This window comes from Cervus canadensis, chromosome 19 (genome assembly GCF_019320065.1).
Source record: "Cervus canadensis isolate Bull #8, Minnesota chromosome 19, ASM1932006v1, whole genome shotgun sequence".
NCBI classification, from domain to species: Eukaryota; Metazoa; Chordata; class Mammalia; order Artiodactyla; family Cervidae; genus Cervus; species Cervus canadensis.
Window position 1 is genome coordinate 38,337,122 of NC_057404.1, and position 26,635 is coordinate 38,363,756.

Consider the following 26,635-nt stretch of genomic DNA (forward strand, 5'->3'; position numbering starts at 1 on the left):
CTTGGGGTTTGGGGTGTGAGAGGACAGGGATGAGAAGAGAAGGTGGACTGTACTCTGAGCACTCGGGCTCCCTTTTCTGTTCCTTGAGCCAGAACTGGAGGGCTTCTGGACCACTCCGTGTGCCCTGGTGCTCACCTCCGTGTTGCTCCTGGTGCTTTTGGTGGGGGAGGATGGTAAACTCGTCGCCAGCTCAGTGGTTCTTCAGATGGCCGTGCCGTACGTTCTGATTGGGCTCCGGAGCTCCACGAAGCCCGTGAGTCTGACTTCTGTCTCCTTTGCAGTATGGCCACTGGCTTCTCTGCTCAGAGCTTTTCTGTGGCCATGCCGCCTGGCTAGCAGGATCTTAGTTCCCTGGCCAGGAATGGAACCTGCCCCATGGCGGTGAAAGCGCTGAGTCCTAACCCCTGGACCACCAGGGAGTTCCCAAGCTCAGTGTTTTTTAAATTAAAAAAACCCAAACCTGCCTTCCTATTTGCTTTTGTGTCTGCACGGCCTATAACCCTGCCAAAGGTTAGTCACAGGTTGTGCTCACACCCCTTGAACTGGCAGGCTGTTTGTTGTTCTCAGTGTTCTTTGCTGTTTTGGCTGGAAAGTCTGTGCAAACTCGAGGTTGTTCCCACGCTTGGATCCCCTTCCGTGATGCGCAGGTTCCCTGAACAGTGATGCTGGGCTGTGCCTGGTCGCTCAGTTGTTTCTGACTCTTTGCGACCCCAGGGACTGTAGCCCGTCAGGCTCCTCCTGGGATTCTCCAGGCAAGAATACTGGAGTGGGTTGCCATGCCCTCCTCCAGGGAATCTTCCCAACCCGGGGTCAAACCCAGGTCTCCTGCATTGTGGGCGGATTCCTTACCGACTGAGCCATGAGGGAAGCCGGAAGGGTGATGCTCATTAGCTACAAAGCCCACAGTCATCGCTAGCTGCCTAATGGCCATAAGTTTTCATCAGCTAAGAATTCAGGGCAGGGTTGATGCACACATTGAAGGTATATAGGTGTACCATCTTTTCAAATTCCAAATTTAAATTGCTTTTAAAAATAATAAAATGGATAATAATTAATATCGAGCACTTGTTATTGACCACACATTTTTACACAGTTTTCCCTACATTACAGTTGAGGAAAGTGGGACTTAAGAGATATTAAGGTTTTTTCCCTGTATGTTGTAGAGCTTATAAGTGATCAAGCCAGGGTACAGGGCTGACCTCAAAAGCCCATGATTTTTGCCATTGCCTCAAACTTAGTTTAGAAAAGCATGTGAGTTTTAAGTTGTTCCTACTTACAAGCCCTTTATGAAGTATGTATTATCCTTAGTAATAAGTAGGCGGTGAATTTTTGGTAACATTTTAAATGCTTCTCTTACCTCTCCTCTCTGATGTTCTTTCCCCCTCCCTTTCTTGATTTAAATTGGTATGTAAACTTCTGTGTTCTCTAAATTGAATCAGTTGGGACAGAGATGTTACTTTATTTAAGGAAATATGCGTCAGCTTCTGTGAGGGTAAAAAAAGATGCTGGGTGAGGCAAAAGTATTTTGTTCACATAACCTATTTAGAAAAGCTTTATAAATAGGTTGTATCAGGTTGACAATTATATAAAGGAAGATCTTATTTTGTAATTTTGATATGCATAAATTTAGTTAACCTCAGATTAGTTAAAACCAGTCTCCCAACCACATGGGTAATGACACGAAGTACATGAGACTTTACTGCTAGCTATTCATTCCTCAGATGACCTCGGAAATCACAGCCCTGCATCTTGATTAGTGAGCGACCAGCCCCTCTACTTTTTTCAAAGCCTGTCAGTGATTGGTCCCTGGGCGTCTGTTGCTTGGTTCTCTTGTAGACAGCAGAGCCTGTAGCTGCCTAGCTTTCTTGTTCTCCAGTGATAAACTTATATGACACTTTACAAAAGCGATTCATTGAAAGAAGGGATTGGCTAAGAAGAAAATGCAGCAAAGAAACGCTTAGGTGTTAGTGGTGGATGTGAAACCTAAGTGGAACATAAATGGAATTGTAGAAGAAATAGCTGACTGTGGGGATGTTGACATTGCCCACCATTCTAGAGACTCTAGACAAGCAGTCAGAGGAACTCAGAAACAGGCTGGTTGTTACAAATGAGGAAAATGGTTGTGATGAAAAGAATCACTAGTGTCTTAGGGGCAGGGACATCAACAAGAGCTTTACGTTAAAGGAACTCTCAGAGGTATTTAAAGTGCAAAGGATAAAGTGTGGAAACGGTTGCAAACCTAGAAAGTGTACCAAGCACGAGAAAGATGCTCACTCCATCTGCTGAGTTACTCAGTGAGAAGGTGGCACACAGGTTCAGATTAGTCCTGATCAGGCTTTTTTCCCCAACATTTTAACTTATTTATTTTTGATTGAAAGATAATGCTTTACAGTATCGTGTTGGTTTCTGCTGTACATCTGATAAGTTTTTGAATAAAAAAGTAAAATACTCTAATTTTCAACATATCTAATGTTTTAAATTACAATATACTAAATAAGTTTTCCAGTTTCCTATATATTTATAACCTAGAGTAAGAGAGTTTTTAATGTGTTGGCAAAAAGTTTTAAAGGTCATGGAACAATTTAAATTTTTGCTGTTGATTTTGAAGACTGCTTTTTATGGTTACAGATTGTACAGTGGTTTTTAATGGTTCTACACTACTATGCATAGCAAGGATTGCCTGTATTAAAAGCCGGTATTTTGGAGTTCTTCAGAACCATTCTGTGTACTAACGGAGTTTTAATTTTGGATTTGTTGATGGAGATCAGGGATGCATAACCAAGTTATCATCAGGTTGTTCCTTTGTTTAAAATCCTTTAATGGCTTTTGTTATCATTAGGACTCTTCGACATGATCTGACCCCTGCCTCTATCTTTAGTTCTTGTATTCTACCTCTTCTCATAGCACTGTGTATTTTACTTTTTAGCCCTTAGGACTTAAGAAAGTGAAAGTGTTAGTTGCTCAGTTGTGTCTGACTCTCTGTGACGCCATGGACTGTAGCTCACCAGGCTCGTCTGTCCATGGAATTGTCCAGACAAGAATACTGGAGTGGGTTGCCATTTCCTCCAGGAGATCTTCTGGACCCAAGGATCAAACCTGGGTTTCCTGTGTTGCAGACAGATTCTTTACCATCTGCGCCACCACGGAAGCCCATAGGCTTCCTTAGGATTAAACTATGTATTTAATTGTGTAATTAGCCATGTAATATTTGTCTCAAATGGACCTATATTGTTTACTACCGAGTGCCCAGCACCTATGTACATATAAACATATGCATACACATCCATTCATTCATATCAGTATACAGTGCATGTTATACCCACAGGGCACTCTGTACATTATATATATAGATATATGCATAGATATATTTTTTCCTGTGGAGGAGAATGGTTACTTTCCCAAGATTCTCAAAGGATTCAGTGGTCTGAAAAAGTGAAGTATTGCACTATAGGAATTGATACAGTGAAATGAATACTCAGCCTAGATGGTATCATTAAACATTAAAGATGTTCACTTTCTAGTTTCAAACTGCATTTGAATATTTGGACATATAAGATATTATATATAGCCCTGAACAAGCATTTAAAATGACTGCATTGTCTGTAGAACATAAAATTCATTTTGAAAATGGTTATCTGTGTTGGGATATACTAACATAGTAGTGATATATGAACTGGGAATCAAACTACTATATCATGAAGGAATCTGCAAATTTTTCCTTATTTTTTTTTTCCTCCTAGTGTATGATTGCTCCATTGGTTCAGGGTTCTTTTCAAATACTTCAAAATAATTTGATAACATAAAATTGAAATATAACTATGACTGAAATGTTTCCAATTAAGGAAAGTGACGCTGATTTTCATGTTTGTTCTTTTTAGGAATGTTTTAAAGGAAGTTGGGCAACTCACAAGTTACTGCATAAGAAAGCAAGTAAGTAAAGTTAAACATCTCTATATTATTTTTCTTAGAAGTGACTTCTTGCAGAAGACAAGAATTCTTCCAGCTCTCTTAAGTGTGTATTTGAGTGTTCTGGCAATATAATCCCAGAAGCTAGAATTAGGACAATTTTGTGCTTTGTGGTATTCAATCCTGTAAGTAAAATATGACTGAGTAATACCTTTGTTAATCTTGTATTGCATATGTACCGTGAAAACACAAGATGATTGCTATGATGGTTGGATTGGCTTGAGCAGCACCAGAGAGTGTCCTGACCTTGGCGTCTGGTGCCCTCCCTCTCCTGTACTTGAAGCATTTGCATGTTGCAGGCAGGGGCAAGGGAGCTCCATTTAATCAGATTGCTTTTGTTTTTGTCTAGTGTCAATTTCAATTGCTTTGTCTAACTCAGAATTGTATCACTTTGTTCTTTTGGTGTTTTAATGTTATTACTTGTAGCCTGATGTTTAATTTTCTTTTTTGAAGTTCCTCTGTGAAACACCACAAAGTGAAACTGTTGGCTGCTTTTTTAGCTATTGCTGTCCTGCTTTGGCTACTGGTCCTATAAATTTAAGCCTTTAGGGTGGCTAGCTCAAGACAACTCATCACAATTACTTGGGAAATTGACAGGGACTTTTTGTTCTTATAGCATTGCCATCCTGATGGATGAAGGACTGGCAGACAGTATATGGTTCTTGGTATAAGGTTTCTTTTTCAGCTTAACTGATTTTGGTATTTTTAGTTCATCTACTTTGTATTTTTAAGGAATTTGCTGATTTAGTAAAGTTTGGTGGATTGTTTTATATTTATATACCTTCCAAATCTTATTGAAATCAATTTAACCACCATTTGAAGGAAAAGGAAATAAAAATTTAAAAGACATTCTGTGGTTATGTAAAGTGAAGTCTGTATTTAGTGGAAGTGCTAAGGCTATTGTGGGAGGAAATATGGTTAGAGATAAGGAAAAGTGATTGTGAGTAAATGAGTTTAAAAAAACATAAATGACAGGATTTGTTACCTCAAATTAAAGGATAGAAATAGGTTTAAATATGCCACTTTATTTTATTTTATTTTATTTTTTTGCCAGTTTATTTTATTTACTCATACTTTAAATACTGTGCATCAGATGTGTTAGGTAATTTTAGAGCTCTTTGAGCCAATTATTAACATTTTATTACCCAGGAACTTCTGGCGGAAGGCATGGCAACCCACTCCAGTATTCTTGCCTTGGGAATCCCATGGACAGAGAAGCCTGGTGGGCTGTGGTCCATGGGGTCACAAAGAGTCAGACGTGAGTGAGCAACTTAGCATGCACGCAGACACCCAGGAACTTAAAGCATAGGGAACTGAAGGATTGAGGTGAAAGAGTATGCTACTAAAAGAACTTGATTTGAGTCTCTTCCCCAAGTGTTTGCCAGCTCATTGAATTGTGCCTGTTTCTTCAGTGTTGGGTTTCTGAAGGTAGAACTATTTCATTATGACTTATACTGCAAGACAGCTAAACAGCTGGTATTCCCTAGTAGTTTTTACTGTATTGGACTGAAACTACTTGTGTTTTACGCATATCTCTGGAGTTTAGTATGATGCCATGTTGCAGATTGTGCCCTCTTGGATCTGATGGACGTAGGTTCACTGGGTGAGCCTAATATTCTTGATCCCTTTGGGTGGTGTTGGGTAGAGTCAGCCCTCAGGTCCTGTGTTTTTCACGCCCTAATAACCATAGTGGGTGACAGTCTTCTAAGATGATCTCCAGAAAGGGAAAGATGATCTCCAGAGCTAAGATGAGTAATGAGAAAGGGAATAGGGGAAAAAAGAAATAAGAGATAGGGTTGGGCTGGGAAGCAACCAGGGTGTCTTAAAAGATAGCCCTGGTGGCTCAGAGGTTAAAGTGTCTGCCTGCAATGCGGGAGACCTGGGTTCGATCCCTGGGTCGGGAAGATCCCCTGGAGAAAGAAATGGCAACCCACTCCAGTACTCTTGCCTGGAGAATCCCGTGGACGGAGGAGCCTGGTAGTCTATACGGGGTCTCAAAGAGTTGGACACAACTGAGCGACTTCACTTTCACTTAATCCGAGAAGTGATAGTGAGACAACATAACAAATAGTTCTGTGTACTGATCTCTAATTGAAGATAACTGATTTCGTATTTATGTTCATGTGGGATATTGGTCTGTAATTTGCTTTTATATCTTTGACTGGATCTGGCATTAGAGTAATTCTGGACTCATAAAATGGGAAATGTCTCCTCCCCTTCTTTTTTCTGGAAGAGGTTGTGTAGTAGTGGTATTATTTCTTCTGAAAATGTTTGCTAGAGTTTGCTAATGAAATAACTTGGACTTGGAGGAATTTTCTTGGTTGCAGAAGTTAATGAGGCCTCAGGAAACTTCCAAGTGTGAGTTAAAGAGAAACATTTATTTTTCATGTGTCCTAGGGAAGAAGACCACTTGGCTGTAACATCTTGAAAACCCTGCAATGCTGATGCTTGGGTGCATTTTTCCTACGCATACCTACTGCCAGAGTTTACGTAGTATTAGCATTTGCCTTTAGTCTGATCTGTGTAAGTTGTAGCGCTTCACATCTCAATACTGTATTAGTCTACACTTTTACACTTAACACTAACACACTCAGTTTCTTTGTCGCCGTGTCGACGCGTTTGACAAGTGTCTTTTGAATAGCCAAAAATATGATATAAAAACTCACTTTAAAAAAGAGAACCTCTGTGGGAATTCTCTGATGGTCCAGCTGGACACAGTGCTTTCGCTGCTGTGGCTGGGGTTCAGTCCCTGGCTGGAGAACCAAGATCCCCACAGGCCACGTGGCGCAGCCAGAACAAACCAGCCACCTCTAACTAATACTTTTTCTTCTCCTCTTCTGCCCTCCCAAGCTAGTGTGCTTGAGTTTTGGATTGTACAGGGAAGAGGTAATATTTCAGAACTGGTTGCACCAAGCTTTGTGAGCACGGATTACTAAGTCTCACCTCCAAACTACCGAAATCATGGGTTCATTGTGAGGGTTAAATGGGCAGTAATTAGTAAGCGCTCTACAGTCGTTTATTGGGAGAACTGAGTCAGGATTGTGGTCAGAAAATTCTGCCCCAGGCAGAGCTTAGATACGGGCAGCTTTTTGTGGAAGCTGACTGGAGGAGGCCACGTGTTTTAGAGAAAGAAGAATGTGATGTGTAATACTTGAGATCTGACCTTGTACGTATTGGGTGCTCTCTGACACTACCTGCAGCTTACCTGGCCCTGTTGCATGGTGATGTTCGAAAGACAGCTTACAGTGTTTGTTTCTGCTGTCCTATGCTTTCACGGTCTTTGTGAAAAGAGCAGTTAGTGTGCAATCTTGTTACCAACCCCCAGTCCAATTCCTGTTTATTGGATTTCTGTTATGTGTCTAGGACTTAGGGGCTTAGATCAAATTGATCCTTAAATAGTTTAAGTAAAATTTATTTTGGAAGAGTGACTTTCCCTAAGTAAATTATACCTAGAGATTAGAAAAGAACTTGCCATATTTTATTCTTGTGTAGCTAGCTTTTGGGTTATAATGCTTGTTTGAGGTCTGCTTTGAATTCTCTTGAAAATTGATTGTGGACAGTTCAGAATTCAGATCAGTAGGGAGCTTTGAAAGGTTTTTACAGCCATCCTTTTCCCTGCACTCTCCCTTGGAGTATGTTAAAGCAAAAAGCCTGCGTCTTGATTGCTGTTCTGTGCTATGTTTCTGGTGAAAATTATTCTTGAGTTTCATAATTCAGACAGAAGCACTTGGTGCTATTACAGCTAAAGCAGGTTATCAGTTGGTCTGTGTTTTAAACTATTTTCTGTAATGTTTGGGGGCTTCCCTGGTGGCTCAGACGGTAAAGTGTCTGTCCGCAATGCAGGAGACTTGGGTTCGATCCCTGGGTCAGGAAGACCCTCTGGAGAATGAAATGGCAACCCACTCTAGTACTCTTGCCTGGAAAATTCCATGGTTAGAGCCTGGGTGGGCTACAGTCCTTGGGGTCGCAAAGAGTCGGATGCCACTGAACGACTTCACTTTCACTTCACTATAATGTTTGACCCCAGTGGCAATGAATAGAGTCCATTTTTGTCCTGGAATGAAAAACAGCTTTCCTATTGACGTTAGCATTCACAGAGGCTTTCTTGAACTTCATAGGGGAGAAAAATACCTAAAATTTGGTAGCGTAGTAGAGTTTTTCTTTCTCTTTTCTTACTCTTTTCTATTCTTTTACTTCATAAGTACTATTATATTTTCTTCCAAAATAGTGTGAATGGATTGGTTGTATTTTTGCATTCTTGTCAATTGCACATCAAGGGTCTTTCACTCCCAAGTTGACCACGTGCTTTGTGGAGAGAATACTGTACTAGAAAGCACCATTTCCACATTTCTCTGCCCATGTGAACCAAACTTACCCTGTTCCCTCATCTGTAAAATGAGACAGTGAGACTGAATTATCTTTCTCTGTTGTTGATAACTTTAGTCACCATGCTGTACATTATATCCCCAGGACTTATTTATCACATGACTGGATTTTTGTACCTTTTGACCACCTTTACTCATTTCACCATTCCTCTTTAGCTTAAAGTGATATCTATTCTCCCATTTTGTATTTTAAATAGATCACTTAAAGGGGAGTTTTTTCTCTAAAATCATTTGAAGCCTGACTTTTAAAACTTGTGATAGTGTAACAGTAATCAGGAAAAGATTGGTATGCATTGAGAAGTGTATAGGCTGTTACTTGGTGTGGGAGGGGTTTGAATTCCTGCTATTTAAAGTCTCATGTTAGTAGTTCTATTTTAGTTTGTAGATAGAGCAATGTGCTCAGATACCACTGAGGGTATGTTCTGTGTGAAAAAGATTTAAGGTGCATTTCACATAATGCAGCATTATATATTATTAACTAACCTGGTAGTGGGGTCTTTGGTTCTTATGTTTCTAATGAATTTTCAGTTACTTTTGATTGATTATTCCCTCCCCCTATTTTTGCCTTTTCCTACTCCCTTCTGTTACCTCCTTCCTGAAAAAAAGCAAATGATACTCATAAAATTTTCAAAGCAACTTAAAATGTTTACTTGACAGTCTGTCATCAGCTAAGTGAGAAGTTTCTTTTTTAAACTTTAAATTTGCTTGGGAATTATTTAGAATCTGTTCTTTTAGTAAAAACGTGGAACCCATTCATAATGTCTGCCCTCAGCTGGGAAGTTTTGCCTAGGCTCATATCTTATATTTCAAAAAACAGGCTTCCTATAAATTGACATTGTAGAGAGAATGCATTTAGCATTTATTTGAGAAAAGGAGTTTGACCATGTGCTATTCCTATTCAGCATTGTGTAAAAACTGACAATATGTTTAGTTGGGGCTTTTTCTCCCAAGACACTTAGATCTTTCAGGAGTCAGAGGGTTGTGGATAGAGCAAGAACATAGTATTTTGGGGATTCAGGTTAAGGTGGAAGCTTGCTTGATTTTGTGCCTGGGCTCTTTGACTTGGCTTTCAAGTATGTGATTGTTAAAAGTCTGCTGCTGCTTAGTAGCTTGAGCACTGAGGCATTTCTTTCTGTCATTCATCCATCCATATCCTAGAAGATGAAAAGGCCAAGCGAGAAGTGTCTTCCTGGACTGTAGAAGGGGATATCAACACTGATCCATGGGCAGGTTATCGATATACTGGAAAACTCAGACCCCATTATCCACTGGTGAGTAAATAAGGTAATAAAAATTTAATATTTTTTTTAAACCAGTCTTCATGATTTTCAGTTTCCTAAAAATGGTTCTTATGATTTGTATTCCGATTATGAATCATGTGATCAGGATTAAGGTTACATTCTAACTTTTTAGCTTTTATGGTATGTTGTTTACAAGTTAGTAGGAATAATTGCCAGTCATGGATGAAGCAGAAGAAATTTTAGATTAAGGATCAAGACTACTTTAATTTTTAAAAAAGAATGAGGTAGAATAGATATTTTTAGGCCAGCATAATGGGAGTATATATTACTACTTTTCTAAAATTTTTTACTGTGATATATTTCTACTTTAATTTAGATAAGACTTCTCTGCCACTCTTGCTCCTTCCTATGTTCTTGGCAGACTGACTTCAGAATCTTACCCTCGGAATTGAATGAAGTTGGAATTTGTCATTCTCAAATATTTAAATTCTTTTTACTGTTGTCTTTTTATTAAAGAAGTACATCTTTAATTTTTAAAATTTGGAAAAATATAAGAAAGTCTCTTTAATTATAGTTTCCAGAGATAATGACCAGGAACATAATGGTGTACATTTAGTTCGAGACATCATTTCATTATCATTCTCGTTCACCAGTTTGTTTGGAGCAACACAGGCGCCTTCCTTGTCTGCGTGTAATCTCAGGTCTTCAGTGCCCTCCGTCACTCTCTCTATTACTTACGTATTCTGGGAAAGGGCATGACAATAGCACCAGGAAAGTGAAGCTCAATCTTCACGAAACAGATATGTTGTGATATTTAAGATGTCATGTAAAGCTTTTTTTTTTTTTTTTTTTCATTTAAATGAGATGAATGAACTTTTTTATTTGGTATTTATTCCCCCACTTTTATTTGCATTGTTAGTAGATTTTAATAATGAAAGTTACTTTCACATTTGAATCGGATCCAGCTAACCTCTTTGTTGTTTTTAGATGCCAACAAGGCCAGTGCCAAGTTATATTCAAAGACCAGATTATGCTGATCACCCTTTAGGTAAATTCTGCTATGCTGTTTCTTCACATTTTCAGTTTATGCGCTTGATGACTACTACGAAGGAAAAGAGTACCTTTTTAGTAGAAAATTTTCATTGCTGCATTTCTGTTATTTTTTTTTCCAAGATAAACTAGAATATTTGAATTAAAAATTCTTTCCTCACTCTAGAAATCTAATCAATTCTGAAGACATTGTTTATATAGCTGTTAAAGGCTACATCCAACATAATACTGTATTTTGTGTTGTTATATAAAATTCTAGCTTTTAAAAAAAGTTATTTTAACATGTTCTCCTGCCTTAATTACATAATACCTGTTTAGATAAAAACAGATGGTTCAGGCCCTGAGTGCATGCCTAACTGAAGACTGTTCTGTAGCAGTAATAGAAATAGTAGTAATGGGATGACAATAAGAGTAATGGTGACGCTGATGATTCTGTAATTGATACTTATTTTTTCATAACTGTGTGTCAAGCATTGTGTCAACTTCTTTATGTGTATTACTCCATTTTATACTTTCAGCACTCCCGAGGTGGGTTCTGTTGTCTATAGTGAGACACAGAGAAGATAGGTAATTTGCAGCATGGTGGTGGTTTAGTTGAGAAGTCATGTCCATCTCTTGCAACCCCATGGACTGTAGCCTACCAGGCTCCTCTCTCCATGGAACTTCTCCAGGCGAGAATACTGGAGTGGGTTGCCATTTCCTACTCCAGGGGATCTTCCCTCCCCAGGGATTGAACCCCAGTCTCTTGCATTGTAGGCAGATTCTTAACACTGAGTTGCCAGGGATGCCCAATTTACAGCATAGGTTCTGTGAAATTGCTGAGTTTGCATGTCAAAAATGGTTGAATATCAGCCTTTTCATGTGGTTTAATCTACTAAAGTAAGCTACTGTTGCTTTTCTTCTCTAAGGAAAAAAGGAACTGTATTAAGTTCTTTTGAATCTAATTTGAAAATGTAAGTAAACTCCATTGTTTCAGATAAATTGAAGGGAAAGAGTCTGAGTGATAGAATACTGTTGAGGATGTATAGTTTTATTACAGTGTATTTGATATTCTAGAGTATAGTTTTAAATTGTATCTTTAAAAAGTACACAGATAGGGACTTCTCTGGTGGTCCAGTGGCTGAGACTCTGCGCTCCCAGTGCGGGGTGACAGGGTTCAATCCCTGGTAAGGGAACTAGATCCCACATGCTGCAACTAAAGATCCTGCATGCCCCCCCCCCCCCAAATACAGCAACAAGTACATAGATAAGGTAAATTCTGGTAGGATAAAATGTTATGAAGGGAAAAGTGAGTACGTTTCCTCAGAAGTAATCACTGTTAATGATTTCTTGCAGAACTTTTCAGCAGTCTTTGTTATGCATACACACGTTAGCACCCTCTCCATCCAATTATACAAAAAACGAACAAGCATACACCTTTCATCTTGTGTTACTGTATTTTATGTTGTAAATATTCCATATAAGTTCACATAAAGCCATTTCTTTTTAATGAGTGAAGTATTCCACTGTGTGTACATGTTATAATTTATTAAACCAGACTCCTATTAATTTATTTCTAGGTTTTTTCCAATTTATTACTAGATTATTTCCAGGTTTTTATTTCTGCCAATTTGACCACAGGACCTGTTCTTGTAATTAAATCTTTGTGCACATGTCGAGAGTATTTCTATAATCGAATTGTCTGAAGTAAAACAGCTAGATCACAGGATACATGAATTTAAAAAATTTTGAGAGATAATTACAAATCTCAGAGATTCTTTGGTTAAAAACATGTGAGAGTTTGTTTTCTTCTGTCTTCTTCAGCTTAGTATGTTACCAAGTTTTATGATCTGTGCTGATCTGAAAGATGAAGAATGATACTTTGCAATTACTTTAATTTGCATTTTTAAGTTATGAGTAAGGTTGAGCATCTCTTTACTTTTATTATTTTTTATTTATTTAATTTATTTATTGTTCTGTGCCAGGTCTTAGTTGCAGCATGTGGGATCTAGTTCCCTGACCAGGGATTGAACCTGGACCCCCTGTATTCGGAACTCAGAGTCTTAAGTCCCTGTCTCTTTACTTTTAAAGATCATTTGTATTTTTCCTTTTGAACTGTCTATTCATATCCTTAGCCTTTTTTCCCCCTCTCAGATTACTTAGAACATTTGTAAGTCAGTATGGAAAAAACTTTCTGTATTGAGGAAAATAATAATCTCTTGATGTACTATAAAATGTTTTCTGCCAAGCAGATACTTACATTTTTGTCTTTGTTTATAACGTTATGTTTATGACAAACTTTCAACATTATTTTGTAGTAAAATTTGTCAGTGTATTCTTTTAAGGTATTTATGGCTTTATGACCTAGAAAGACCTTTTTGGTTCAGAGATAATAAAAATATTTGCCTATGTTTTCTTCTACTATTTCTGTGATTTTACTCTCTTTGTGTGTGTGTGTGATAAAATTTTGGGCCCATGTGAAACTTATTTATTATTAGGAGTGAAGTAGGGCTGCAATTTAATTTTTTCCCAGAAGAATATCTGGTTGTCACATCATTGGTTGTTTTTAAAAATCAGTCCTTTTCTTACTGATTTAAAGTGTAACCTATATCACTGTATTATATTTTCATATATCTTTGGGTCTATTTTTGGATTCTGTTCCGTTTCATTAACCCATTTGTCTAATCGTATGCCATTACCAAACTCTTAATTATTATAGCTATAGAGTGTTTTAATATTTGGTAGGCCTTGTTGCTCCCATCTTTCCTCTTTTTCAGAATTTTCCTGACATGTTTGTTTTTCCATGTGAAATTTAGGATCAGCTTGTCTGGTTTCTAAAAATGTCCTATTACCATTTTTTATGGGGATAGTATTAAATTTATAGACTAACTTGGGAAGAATTGACACCTTTACAATATTGAGTCTTCCTATCCAAGAACAGGGTATGTTTTTCTATTTTATTAGTCTCCTTTATGTCTTTCAGTGGTATTTTAAAATTTTCTTTATTAGGTCTTTTAACATTAAGTTATTTCTGGATATTTTATCTTTTTAAGTTATTCTTGTGAATATAGTATTTTCTGTATTTTTTGATTTGTTGTTTTCATAGCTCAGTTGGTAAAGAATCTGCCTGCAATGCAGGAGACCCCGGTTTGATTCCTGGGTTGGGAAGATCCTCTGGAGAAGGGATAGGCTACCCACTCCAGTAATTCTTGGGCTTCCTTGTGGCTCAGCTGGTAAAGAATCCGCCAGCGGTGGGGGAGACCTGGGTTGGATCCCTGGGTTGGGAAGATCCCCTGGAGAAGGGAACGGCTACCCACTCCAGTATTCTGGCCTGGAGAATTCCAGGGACTGTACAGTCCATGGGTCGCAAAGTCACTCATAGGTCACATAGGACACGACTGAGCAACTTTCACTTTCACTTTGTATATGGCAAAGTTATTGATTTTTATATATTATAATTTGCCAACTTGCTGAATTCTTATATCTAGTTATTTTCCAGGTGTTCCCTTGTTCTAGGGATATATAATCATATCTGAAATTAATAAAGATTTTGTCCTTTCTAAATTTATATGTATTATTTCTTTCTCTAGTTAAATACATCTGCAGTATTGTCAGAACAGTGCTAACAATACTACTGCGGATAGTGGGCATTCCATGATGTTGGTTCTTGGCTTGAGATTTGTATTTATCATGTAAAGGTGGTAGCTGGCTGTGTTATCAGAGCTATCTTTTTATTTATTTATTTTTATTTATTTATTTATTTTTTTACAATGAAAACTGTCATACATTGATATGAATCAGCCATAGCAGAGCTATCTTTTTAGATGATCGTTTATTTTCCATTCTTTAATCTGTGACTATGATGAGTTATATTGATAGTTAATATTGAATTATCCCTGTCTTTCCAATATGAATTTCACTCAATTCATGATGTACTATGTGTTTTTTGGATTCTGTTAGATAATATTTTATTTGGGATTTTTATATCAGCATTTATAAAGAGTAGTTTATGGTTATAGTCTTTTTGTCAGATTTTGAAATTGTTATTATACTAGCTTTAATGCTTTTCAGTATATGAATAAATTAAGCTGATTTTATTAGTGAAAATTCTGAGGGCAGTATTTTTCAAACTTTTTTGGATCGTGAACCAGAGTGAGAACTGTATTTTATAACATAATCTATATACATATGTGTGTGTGTGTATAAATTAACAGCCAAACATTTCACAACAGCCTGTATATAGTCTATTTTCTGTTCAGTTTATTTACTTTAAAAAAAAATGTTGAGCCATAGCCCTCTAACAGCCACTAAGTGATCGCAAGTTGCAGTTTGAAAAACACTGACTTAGGTTCCAGTTTTAAAAAATAAATGAGTGTAATTAATTCATCAGTTGTTGATATATGCTTGCTACATAAGGATATGGTCATGAAAACATATATATTAATGATATGGTGCTATTCAAATGTAAATCATTTATTGACCTTATTAACACACTGCCTGTCAAATAATAAATATGCCATCTTGACTGATTTCTAATAAATCTGAAAATTTGTTCTTTAGAATTCTTCCTTCAGTTTGTTTAGCAAATTTCATGTTGAAAGTATTTTTTCAGAAACCCTGACCTGCACCCTCCCATATTATGACATACCATTGTGTGAAATAGACTTGACTATTATTTTATCATTGGGGAGTAATTATGTTTTTATATACTACATCTTTTTGTTCATTTTGGTTTTACTTAGTGATTTTCTTTTCCAGGAATGTCTGAATCTGAGCAAGCTCTTAAAGGTACTTCTCAAATTAAGTTACTCTCATCTGAAGATATAGAAGGGATGCGGCTCGTATGTAGGGTAAGAGTTTTCCTCTCCTCCCAGTATAGGACTTGTTTAAGTAGTTCCAACACATGAAGTCAATGATTTGCTCATGTACAAAGATGGCAAATGTTACACAGTAAGACTGTGACTGGCCATACATATATTTTTTTTTTGAAAAAAATTTTTTATTAAGGTATAGTTGATTTACAGTGTTATAAGTATTAATTTCTGCTGTACAATCTAAGTGATTCAGTTATGTATACGTTCTTTTCCTTTATGTTTATTCCAGGATATTTAATATAGTTTCCTGTACTATGCAGTAACCCTGTTCTCCATCCATTCTTTATGTAATAGTTATTTGCTGTGGTTCTTTGATGAAAATCATTTATCTTATTGTTTTATTTCCCTCTCTTTCCTTCTCCATTGTAGAATTGTGAGAAGCCTCAAACTTCATCACTTGATTATTGTTTAGATTACTTAAGATGTACATTTTCATGTAGAAATCAGTCAAATGTACTAATTAAACTATTTGCTAGCTAGACCAATTTTATTTATATGTTTACACAGACATACATACAAGTTTATTAATGGGTATTAGAAATATATTAGAAATACATGTAAATAGTTATAAAATAAAAATTCAGGATTATAATTTTCAAGGTGAGATTCATTTTGTCAGTATCCCATAAAATCTAAGTTAGTACAGAGGGTACAGATTTCTAATGCTACTTCATTTCTTCTCGAATGTATGAAGTGTTTCTCTTCTACAGCTTGCTAGAGAAGTATTGGACATTGCCGCTGGGATGATTAAACCAGGTGTAACTACTGAAGAAATAGATCATGCTGTACACTTAGTAAGAAGTTTACTTTTATGCTTTAAGAATTTTTTTTATACTGTTAGATGTCTCAGACTTGTAAATAAAGTAAACCTAAGTTCTGAATATCTACACTTGGCTAAAAACTTATTTGAAAGCAAATTTTTCACTTTGTTTCAAATATAAAAAGTATTCAACAGACATTATCCCACCTGTAAGTATCTGATATTGGGGTCTGAGGTAAGCCCGAAGTACCTTGTTTCCGAAACCTCACATTTCATAACATTTTAGTTTAGCTTTTACAAGATGATTAATTTTGTTAGTGCTTTTAGGTAAATCATGCTACTGCGTGTGTCAAATATTCTGAAGTCAAAAAGAATATAACTTCTGAAACTAGTGGTAAAAAATGTTCCCATTTTTTGTCTATTTACAATAACAAGGCTACAAAGAGACCAGACACATGTTTGTAGTAAATATAGTATAGGGATATTAAAAAAAAAATTTTTTTTATTTAGTTTCTTTGACTGTGCTGGGTCGTGGGTGCTGAGCACAGGCTTGCTCTGGCCCTGGCGAGCGGGAGGCTACTCTGCCGCAGCGACGGGCTCCCCGCCGCGGTGGCCTCCCTTGTGGAGCTCAGACTCGAGGCGTGCGGGCTCAGTGGTGGTGGTACCCCGGTTCACTCGTCTCATGGCGTGTGGGATCCTCCCGGAACAGTGATCGAACTCTTGTCCCCTGCTTTGGCAGGTAGATTCCTAACCACTAAACCACCAGGGAGGTCCCAGTATACTTTTTAAAAGAAAGATTGCTTATTCACCAAGGAGAGACCTTGAAGCCCTGTAGTAGATGAGTGCACACGTGATATGGTTAGGTTGTTCATAACAGAAGAGCAGTAACTAGTTACTAAATCATGTGGGAGGCTAATTAACCCTGCTCTCGTAATCAAACAAATGCAAGTCATAAAACCTTCTAAATTAGGAAGTATTTTAAAGATATTTATGTCCATTACCTCTGTGAAGATGGTGAAACTGGTACTCTTTTACATGCTGATGGGATTTAAATCGGGACTATCCTTTTGGAAAGATATTTGACAATGTGTCTTGAGCTATAAAAATGTCTATAACATTTTTTTTATTTGAAATTATAAATCCTAATTTTGGGATATTCAGTATATTATAAAATATAGTTGACCCTTGAACAACATGGATTTGAGCTGCATGGGCCTTATATGTGAATTTTTTTCAGTAAATATATATATGTACTGTAAATATATTTTCTCTTATGATTTTTAAAATAATATTTTCACTAGCTTACTTTATTGTAAGAATGCAGTGTATAATACATATAACATACAAAGTATGTGTTAGTTTCTGTTTTTGGTAAGATCAGCCGTAGTGTATTAGTAAAATTTGGGGGGCAGTCAAGTTTTATGTGGATTTTGGACTAGGCAGGGAGGGGCTCATTGTGCCCACTCACTGCCCCCGCCCCCCACCGGCCATGGCCCAGGGTTGTATATGGTTATGCACCAGTAGCAGTTTGAATGCCTCCTATAGGCCAGGTACTGTTATGTGCTTCTTTTACCAACTCATCTCATCTCCCAACAACTCTGATGTAGGCACTACTGTCATCTCTATTTTACAGATTAGGAAACTGAGGCAGAGACAGGTTCAGTTGCCCATGGTTATTCAACTTGAAAGTACTGGAGCTGGCATTTTTAGCCAATGCAGTCTGCTTCTGTGTGTTCTTAACTACTGTGTGTACTGCTGTGAGAATTATAGAAGCAGATTGTTAAAGGAAAAATGATAGGCATGTAGTTATTGGTTATAATATTTATAGTTGAAAAAACTAAATTTTCAGTAATAGTAGAATTACCAATAAAATTATAGTGCATTTCACAAACTGTATTTTAGGCAGCTGTTTAAAAATTACTAGTCTGAAGACTGCGGCAATATGGAAAGAGAATTATGTATGCCGTGACTACCATTGGATCAAAACATCCAAGTAACATAAGGCTTGTTTATGGAGAACTAGATCGTTTTCTTAGTGATTGCTTTGTTGTTCCCGCATGAATGTTGTTCTGTATGAATGTCTCTGGAGATGCTTTGAAAGTGGAAGCATTAGTTGCTCTGTCAGGTCTGACTCTTTGTGACCCCCTGGGCTGCAGTACACCAGGAGTTCTAGTACACATGGAATTCGCCATCCATGGAATTTTCCAGGCAAGAATCCTGGAGTGGGTAGCTATTCCCCTTTCCATGGGATCTTCCTGAACCAGGAATTGAACCCTGGTCTCCCACGTTGCAGGCAGAGTGGCAGATTCTTAATTATTACTAGTACTCATTTTTTTGTTCATAGGGATAGAGGCATTTATATAAGAAGTTAAAATTAACTGTGCACATTAATATTTACTTTAATGTATTTTTCATAAGGAGTCAGTAATTCTAAAATAAATCTTCATATAATGACATTTGTATATGTTTGTAAATCTTTGTCATGCGTGAATTGCTTTTGCAATTATCAGTAAACTGGTTTGCTGACTGTTAGAAGCCCTACTGTTTGATATTAAAGGTAGTATCTACTGTTGTTTCTAAAATAAAATATTAAATAGGTTTTTCATTGGGAACATCTGTACAACAAATTTTTCCACATTTTTCAAATTTTAAAATCTGATTAATTGCATGCATACTAGCTTTTTCTTTTGCACATTCCAAATTACCCTATTTTTAATTTATTATAGGCATGCATTGCAAGAAATTGCTATCCTTCACCTCTGAATTATTATAATTTCCCCAAGTCTTGTTGTACTTCAGTGAATGAAGTGATTTGCCATGGAATTCCAGACAGACGGCCCTTGCAAGAAGGTGATATTGTTAATGGTAAGAAATGTGTGACTTTTGTTGCTGTGAGCAAAGAAACAAGATTTTGGGAGTCTGATAGAGACTTGCATTTTGTTCACTTGTCTTTAACTTACTTTTTTTCATATTTAAAACTTAAATTTAAAATCTCTGGAAACCTATTTTGTGGTTTTCAGTTAAGTGCTTTTAAGATACTTCTAATATAATGTGTTTGTTACAAGTTCTTTAATGCAGAATTTTAATATGTGACTGGTAAATGGAGGTTGTCAATGAAATGTGGAACTAATAATTGATTCAAGTGGGATTGTTTTTCTTACTCCTTTTAGTCCACTATTACAGATAAAGAGAATTTATTAGTAATATGTGAAGACCTTAAGAAAAAAGGCTCAAAATCCTGCAGAAGTACTGTCCTTGATGTTAAGAATTAAGAAGTTCAGAAAGTGGCTTTAGGCACCACTGTGTTAAGCTATTTTGGGAAACTGCGAGTGCAGAGAAAGAAGCTGCCAAGACAGTTCCGTCTGTAATTAAAAAATAAACTGATGAGTTAGGCTCCCCTCGATGATATTTTTAATATTGATGAACTTGGTTTCTTTAAGATACTTTCAAGAATCTATGTATCAAACAAGGGAGCATGAGCCCAAGTGTTAAAGGCTACAGAGAATGGACCAGCTGTGATGCTGGCTGTGAATGGTAGTGGAGACTTGACTGACAGTTTTTATCTGAATTGTTTTTGCTGCAGTTGGAGTATCAGTTTATAAAACTCCCTAGATTTTGAGAGGTCTGCCCAATGCTAATTTACATATAAGCTCTTTTTTTGCATGCATGCATATTATATGAGGTTTTTCAGGAATGTGTGTGTTGTGCTAGAGCCAGGACACCTGTACTGTGATATTATAACTTGATTGAAGATTTGTGGTTTAAAAATACTAATTCAGTGTCCTCTCAAAGATACATTTATTTTAGCGTAGCTTAGCGGTGTAGTGGTAACCTATATTTTTAAATATGAAGACAGAGAAGTATGAATAGTCACAAATAAGTGAGGCAAATGAGTTTTTGAAAAATAATTGTAGAACAGTATAAATGTTTCTGTTTATTGATTGAATAGGATGAGGAAAAACTTGTTAAAGATAATGAGAGAAAGCAGTATTTTCTGTTTAATGTCACAGTGTGGCAGAGTCCTTCGTTTAATGTTATTAACTTGGGTTATTGATCTTGCTGGAATGTATCCTGGGGGATAGATTATTCTTTTGCCATAAACGAGCTAATCGCTTCTCTAAGAGCATTGAAGCCCACCATCGGGCTTGTGCTGCGTGACCATGGACGTGTCCTCTACAGTGAGTTTAGGTGTATTATAGACAAGAAATATCTATTGGGTGTTATGTATTCATTGGTGTTGCTTAGAAGTTATCTTCTTCATTAACCTGCTTGATTCTGTCATGTCGGCAAAACTTGAATTTTGAGATAAAAATGAATGTGGTCTTTATGTTTGCACATTCTTTTGCAGTGGACATCACTCTTTATCGGAATGGTTATCATGGGGACCTGAATGAGACATTTTTTGTTGGAGACGTGGATGAGGGAGCTCGGAAACTGGTTCAGACCACGTATGAGTGCCTGATGCAAGCCATTGACGCAGGTGAGGCTCAGTGCTGGGCACCCGCTGAAGCTGCTGGGTAGCGTGGGCCTTGAGTGACCTGTCATTGCACCATGCATGCCTTGTCCCTTCCAGCTGTGCTTCTGCCCTACCCGCCTTAGCTTTGGGTCTGGCAGCAGTAGGTTTAAAGGTGACTTGAGAATCCCTTGATGAAGATGGACTGGATTATTGCTTTGTCTTGTCTATGATTTATCTTCCTTTTCATTGGCTGATAAATGGGGAAGAATGTGTGGATAGTTCCAGACTGTAACTTTTCTCCTACTTTTTAATTCTTTCATAAGTGTTCTGTTCTCTTATTATAAAAAACTGTAAGACTGCATCAGATTATGAGAGAAAAATATGAGTGATTTTCCTTTATACTTGTCTCTCCTTTTTTTTTTTAATCTCTCTTTTCCAGAGGTGTCCACTTTTAACATTTAGGTTTTTTTATCCACAGTACATTATTACACATAATTGTATGTATGTGTTGAGTTAGGTTAAATGGAATCATAATATTTGTAGTATTCTGTAATTTAGTACTTTTTCAACTAATAATATCTTAGAGATCTTTCCATATTAGAATATGTACATATCTGCATGCATAGATCTACCCATTCTTTAAATTGCTTTATATTTTATTCCACAGTATAAAAATGTCTACAACTATTCCCCTACTGGATTTTGGTGTTTTCCAGATGTCTTGCTATTATAGTGAATAATGTCTTTGGTGAGGTGTATTTCTGTGGGATTTTTCTCAGACTGTGTCTGTCTTTGTTCATACAAACAGTTCATCCATGGTTTTTAAAAATTTATGCACTATCTTGTGAGAAAAGAGAAAGAAAGGCTTGTTGCAAATGTAAACAGACTATTAGAAGGACAGTTTGAGGGCAAACAACTCTTCAGTTGAAATCCATAGCATTTCAGCATTATTGGTCAATGTATTATCCAGCCCTGCCCCCACTATTAAATAGATCTGATGTATCGTCTGCACTATATAGGACAGGACAGGGTTCTTAGGCAAACAGAGGAGATGATGTAATTTTCACTAATTTAATAAAGTCGGAGGAATGAAAAATGAAAGCATGTGATTATTTTTATATATCAGCATGTGAGATTTTCCTTTCCTTTTCATTCACTGTTGATTATACTTGAAAACTTTGATATTCACGGTGGTATTGTGAGATGAGAACTTTAATATTTAGTATCTTATTTTGGAAGCTTTAGGTTTAAATAATTTTTAGAGTTTCTGTGTTCAATATTTATATCCCTTTTGCTTTTCTATGAGTTGATCGAAATAACCAGATAGCTGGAATGTTGTTTTACAAAGTCACAGGAATGAAACTTGCCAAGGAACCAAAATCTTTAGAACAATAGACAGCCAAGAGTAGAAGTTGGCTAATCTCTGGGAAGTGCTGTTAACTGCTGTGTATGGATCATTCCTGCCTGTTGTTTTCTGATGATTTGACTGCCCACCCTGGTTCAGAGCTCTGGAGAGTTGAACCAGCTGTGAAGTTAGCTTTCCAGAATAGGGCTCCTCAGCCTGCACGTCCGTGGCGCTCTGAGTCTGCTGATACGCCGTCGTGGGGACCTGTCCTGTGTATCACAGGAGGCTCAGCAGCATGCCTGGTCTCTCCTCGCTGGAGGCCGGTTGCACTACCTCTCCAGGTTGTAACAGTCACAAAAACGTCTCCAGATTCTATGAAGTACACCCCTGGGACCAGAATGGCCTCTGGCTTGAGAATTAGGGAGAAGTCTCCATTCTCACACTGCATCATTATTGTTGTACAGGTGTTTCCTTTATTGTATGTGCAGCATGGGTTAAAATTTTGCTTTCCTCCCTGCTGACTGGGGCTGGTCAGAAGGCTTGGGTGGGAATGGAAGAAAATCATTATGCAAGTCAGTATGTTCCTCAGAAATTGTTAATCTCCCCTGCCTCACCTCCCAATAAAAAAACAATCAAGCTGGTCCATATGGTTAAGAGCTAGTAAATGTTATGAAAATGATTCCTTAAGCCATTTGCCCAGAAATGTGATTGGCTGGAGGGGATATGGTGTGTCTGAACCTCAGGTTGGAAATGAACCGGCAGAGAAGGAGACTGTAGGGAGGGGGGACCCCCAGTACTGTGGCTGGACCCCCCATGAGTCCAGCAGAGCCCAAATCCTGGGGTCCCAGTGCTAGGAGAGTCGTAGCAACAATAAGAACCATTCTTCTGGTTTTTATTTAAACAATGGTGAAAGTCATAAAAAGTAAACAGGGCAGGAAGTATATAGTGAGAAGTACCTTTCTACATCCTACTCCCAAGATTTTATTGAGAGGCAAATGAACAATTTGAGAACCACTTACATGGGGATAAAGATGCCCAGGGGAAGCAATTCTTTGAAAAGTTGACCAGACTGAAACTAAAGAGAAGTCAGTTTCCTTGATGAATGTTCCTTTTTCTCCTGATGCTCTTTATTCTCTTATCTCTCCTGCTCGCTTTAATGGAAAGCCCACTGACCTTAGAGAAGGTGAGGAAGAGAAGTGTGTTTTCCAGTCTCTTTGTTCAGAGAGCAGTGGTGCCTCTCCCAGCCGCTGACTCTGCACAGACCCTCCTCTTCTGCAGCAGAGGAGGAACCAGGTGCTGCCGGCTTGACTCTCAGCTTCACCGTTTCCCGGCAGTCTCGCCTCTCTGAGCTTCGGTTTCCTCATCTTGAAAGTCTTACGTGTAGGCGTGTAAAACCAGAATGGTTCCTGGCATAGACAGTGATTGCTTAGTAATTATCAGTTATTCTTTCTGTTTGCCACCAGTCTTCTCTTTTCCTTTCAGTAAAGCCTGGTGTTCGATACAGAGAATTGGGAAACATTATTCAGAAGCACGCACAAGCCAATGGATTTTCAGTTGTTCGAAGTTACTGTGGGCATGGAATCCACAAGCTTTTTCATACAGCCCCCAATGTACCCCACTACGCCAGTAAGTACTGTCCAAAGAGTTTGTCTTGGCTAGCTGTTTATTTAGCAGATCTTTTTTCCCAAACATGTAACAGGACCCACTGTTTTGCATCTATTAGAATAATCTGTTAGCTGTTATAAATAGCTCCGCAAAATGTGTATACTCTGCACATAGCTTGCTCTCAATAGTCCAAAGCCTGTGTGTTTGGTCACAGTTGGGGGTGGATGGAACAGTTATTCTTTGATGCAGGCTCTTGTCACTTTCAGCGCATAGCTTTCAGGGTCACTTTGGGGGTTCCCTTTCTGATCTTACAGATATTGGGGAGGAGGGGAGAAGCATGGAAGGGTACGCTTGGGAAGTTTTAGTGGGCCAACATGGACTTGGCACAAATCACTTGCATTTACTTTTCATTGGCAGGAATTCAGTCGTATGGCTACACTAACTGCAAGGGAGGTAGGGAAATGTGATCTAGCTGAGTACCCTGGAAGAAAAGGAAAATAGTAATTTTGGTGAACAGCCAACACTCCCTGCCACATGTATTCTGACTCCTTAGATGAAATTGATTCCGCTAAGTTTGATTTGAGTTCTTAATACATGTCAGATATTGCGTTCTTTGTTGGTATAAATAGAGGAGAATAGACAAAGTATCCTTTCCTCAAATTGAGTGCTGTCTGATAGATTAACAAGGACGTGTTGGATGATTAGTCTTACAGAACCTTTTCTCTTGAAGAGATAAGACACATGGGAGTAAGTTTGTTATTTAGTACTGGAAATGAAAGCTGTCCACATTAGGTAACATAAGAAGGAATTTAATAAATATAGAGGAGCCACTGCTATGTAGAGACTTTCATATACCTTCTTGGGCTTAGGTTTGCTCATATATACAATATCAGGGAATGGTACCTACTCTAGAACTGTTACTAGAATTAAGTGAGATCTTGCTTGGAAAGCACTTAAAGTTAACTTTTAGAATGACGATGCTGATGATGGTGATGATTTATGTTATCTCGTTTGTGCATCCCAAGTCTATGAATAATTTCTTAGCTCTCTTTTTAAAAAGCGGAGTCTGTGCTTAGGGAACTGATTTACTTAAGTCCACACAAACTAGTGAATAAATGTCAGGGGTAGGATTGGTCCCTGGGTTCTGTCTGCCTTTCGAGAATCAGTCTTTGCCTTGCTGCCTAGTAAGGATGTAAGCAGTTTGGCGCTGAGTCTTGGAGAAATAAAGAATGAGATTTTGGTTTGCTGGAGAAGATGCGGAAGAGCATTCCACATGGTGGGGAAGCATGAATAGGTGCTTCAGGTTGAGACAGACTGAACAGAGACAGGATAAGTTTGGGCTAAGGGTTACGTGTGAGCCAGAAATGGGCAGTGCCAGATGGAAGATGTCTGACTTCATTTTTAAGGAATTGCAGAACATTTTTTGGCAGAAGAATGGCAAGGTGAAGTTGCTGTTTTGAGAAGATAAATTTAGCAGTGGTGCATGGGATGTATTACAAGTGTGAGCTAGCCAGGCTTGTCAGCCTAATGCACAGTTGTTTCCGTAAATCCAGGTGTGAGGTGGTAAAATCCAAGACATCAATAGTTGTGACGAGAAAGGGAAACGAGTGAGAAACCTCTGAACAGGAGAAGCTAGAGAAGTCACTTAAGCATAGCATTTGACATAAATCAGTAAGGGTTTATTAGCAGACCACAGGGTCCTTTTTATTTCAGCTGGAATTGTGCGCAAAGTAAAAGCTAGCAATAGATAATAAGTAGCCGACTTTGTTCCTTCCTGCTAAGCCCTGTGGTCACCTATTGTGCGTTCCCTTTAACAGTGGAAGTAGCTATTCTGATGCCAGTGCTGTGTGCCACACGTGTGCATGCCTGTGTTTTGCGTGTGGAAAAAACGTGGGCAAGGGAGAGAATGAAAAAAGCACCCTTACTTGCAGAGTAACAGACTCAGGTTTAGGTATGGCCTGTATGAAGAGAGGCTTTACTTGCTTATTTGAATTTTGTTGGAACATAGTAGATCAGAGTGTTGTGCTAGTTTCCGGTGTGCAGCAGAGCGGCTCAGTTAATGTTGTTGTTTAGTTGCTCAGTCGTGTCTGACTCTTCTGCGACCCCGTGGACTGTAGCCCGCCAGGCTCCTCTGTCCATGGGATTTCCCAGGCAAGAATACTGGAGTGGGTTGCCATCTCCATCTCCAGGGGATCTTCCTGACCCAGGGATCAAACTGGCATCTCCTGCTTGGCAGGCAGATTCTTTACCATTGAGCCACCAAGAACACAGTAAAGTGAATCAGTTATACATATATCCACTCATTTTTAAGATTCTTTCCCCATGTAGGTCATTGCAGGGTGTTGAGTAGAGTTCCCTATGCTGGGCAGTAGATTCTTACTAGTAATCTGTTTTATATGTAGTGGGTATATGTCATGAAGAAAGATTTTTTAAAGGAAATAAAATTTATGGGAGAAGGAGATACAGGTCAGTGATGATAGTGTCAGCACAGTATGGCTCCACTGATAGACAAGATGTGCCTCTTGAGTTTCATGTTAAGCTGCTTAATTAGAAATAAACAATTCTGAAAAAAGAAACAAGGACCCATGTATACTTCATTTCATCCACTTTGCTGTATTTATGAAAAGTCAAGTGTTAATAGGGTTAAAATAAAACATGTTGTGGTCTCTTTAGGGAAACATTAAAGGAAGCTACTGGAGTCTTTGTACAGCAGAGGCTTTTGAATGTAAATGATCCCTTCTTTAACTTGTAACTCCGTATTCCTAAGCAACTGAGTGTGAAACCAGGAACTTGTTGTGTCCCTTACCTGCACGTCCTGTATAAAAGAGGTCTTTGTTAAGATGAGTGCTTATGTGCTTCCTTATCATTGTGGTTTGGAAGTGAAGGTGGTTCTGCCCTACCTGAGAATATATATCACGGTAGTTCTGTGAGGCAGACGGTAGAGCAGGTGCACGTTTTTGTAGAAGTCCTCAGC

At 38.0% G+C, this 26,635-nt stretch overlaps 1 protein-coding gene across 1 annotated transcript in view; it reads left to right on the forward strand.

Moving 5' to 3' along the window:
- Positions 1 to 26,635, forward strand: part of METAP1 (methionyl aminopeptidase 1) — a 51,890-nt gene that overhangs the window by 16,235 nt on the left and 9,020 nt on the right. The window contains exons 2-9 of the mRNA XM_043438809.1: positions 3,879 to 3,930; positions 9,510 to 9,622; positions 10,580 to 10,640; positions 15,380 to 15,471; positions 16,206 to 16,289; positions 18,982 to 19,120; positions 20,604 to 20,735; positions 23,539 to 23,682. Of these exons, the coding sequence (XP_043294744.1) occupies positions 3,879 to 3,930; positions 9,510 to 9,622; positions 10,580 to 10,640; positions 15,380 to 15,471; positions 16,206 to 16,289; positions 18,982 to 19,120; positions 20,604 to 20,735; positions 23,539 to 23,682 (817 nt within the window). The remainder of the gene's footprint in view (positions 1 to 3,878; positions 3,931 to 9,509; positions 9,623 to 10,579; positions 10,641 to 15,379; positions 15,472 to 16,205; positions 16,290 to 18,981; positions 19,121 to 20,603; positions 20,736 to 23,538; positions 23,683 to 26,635) is intronic.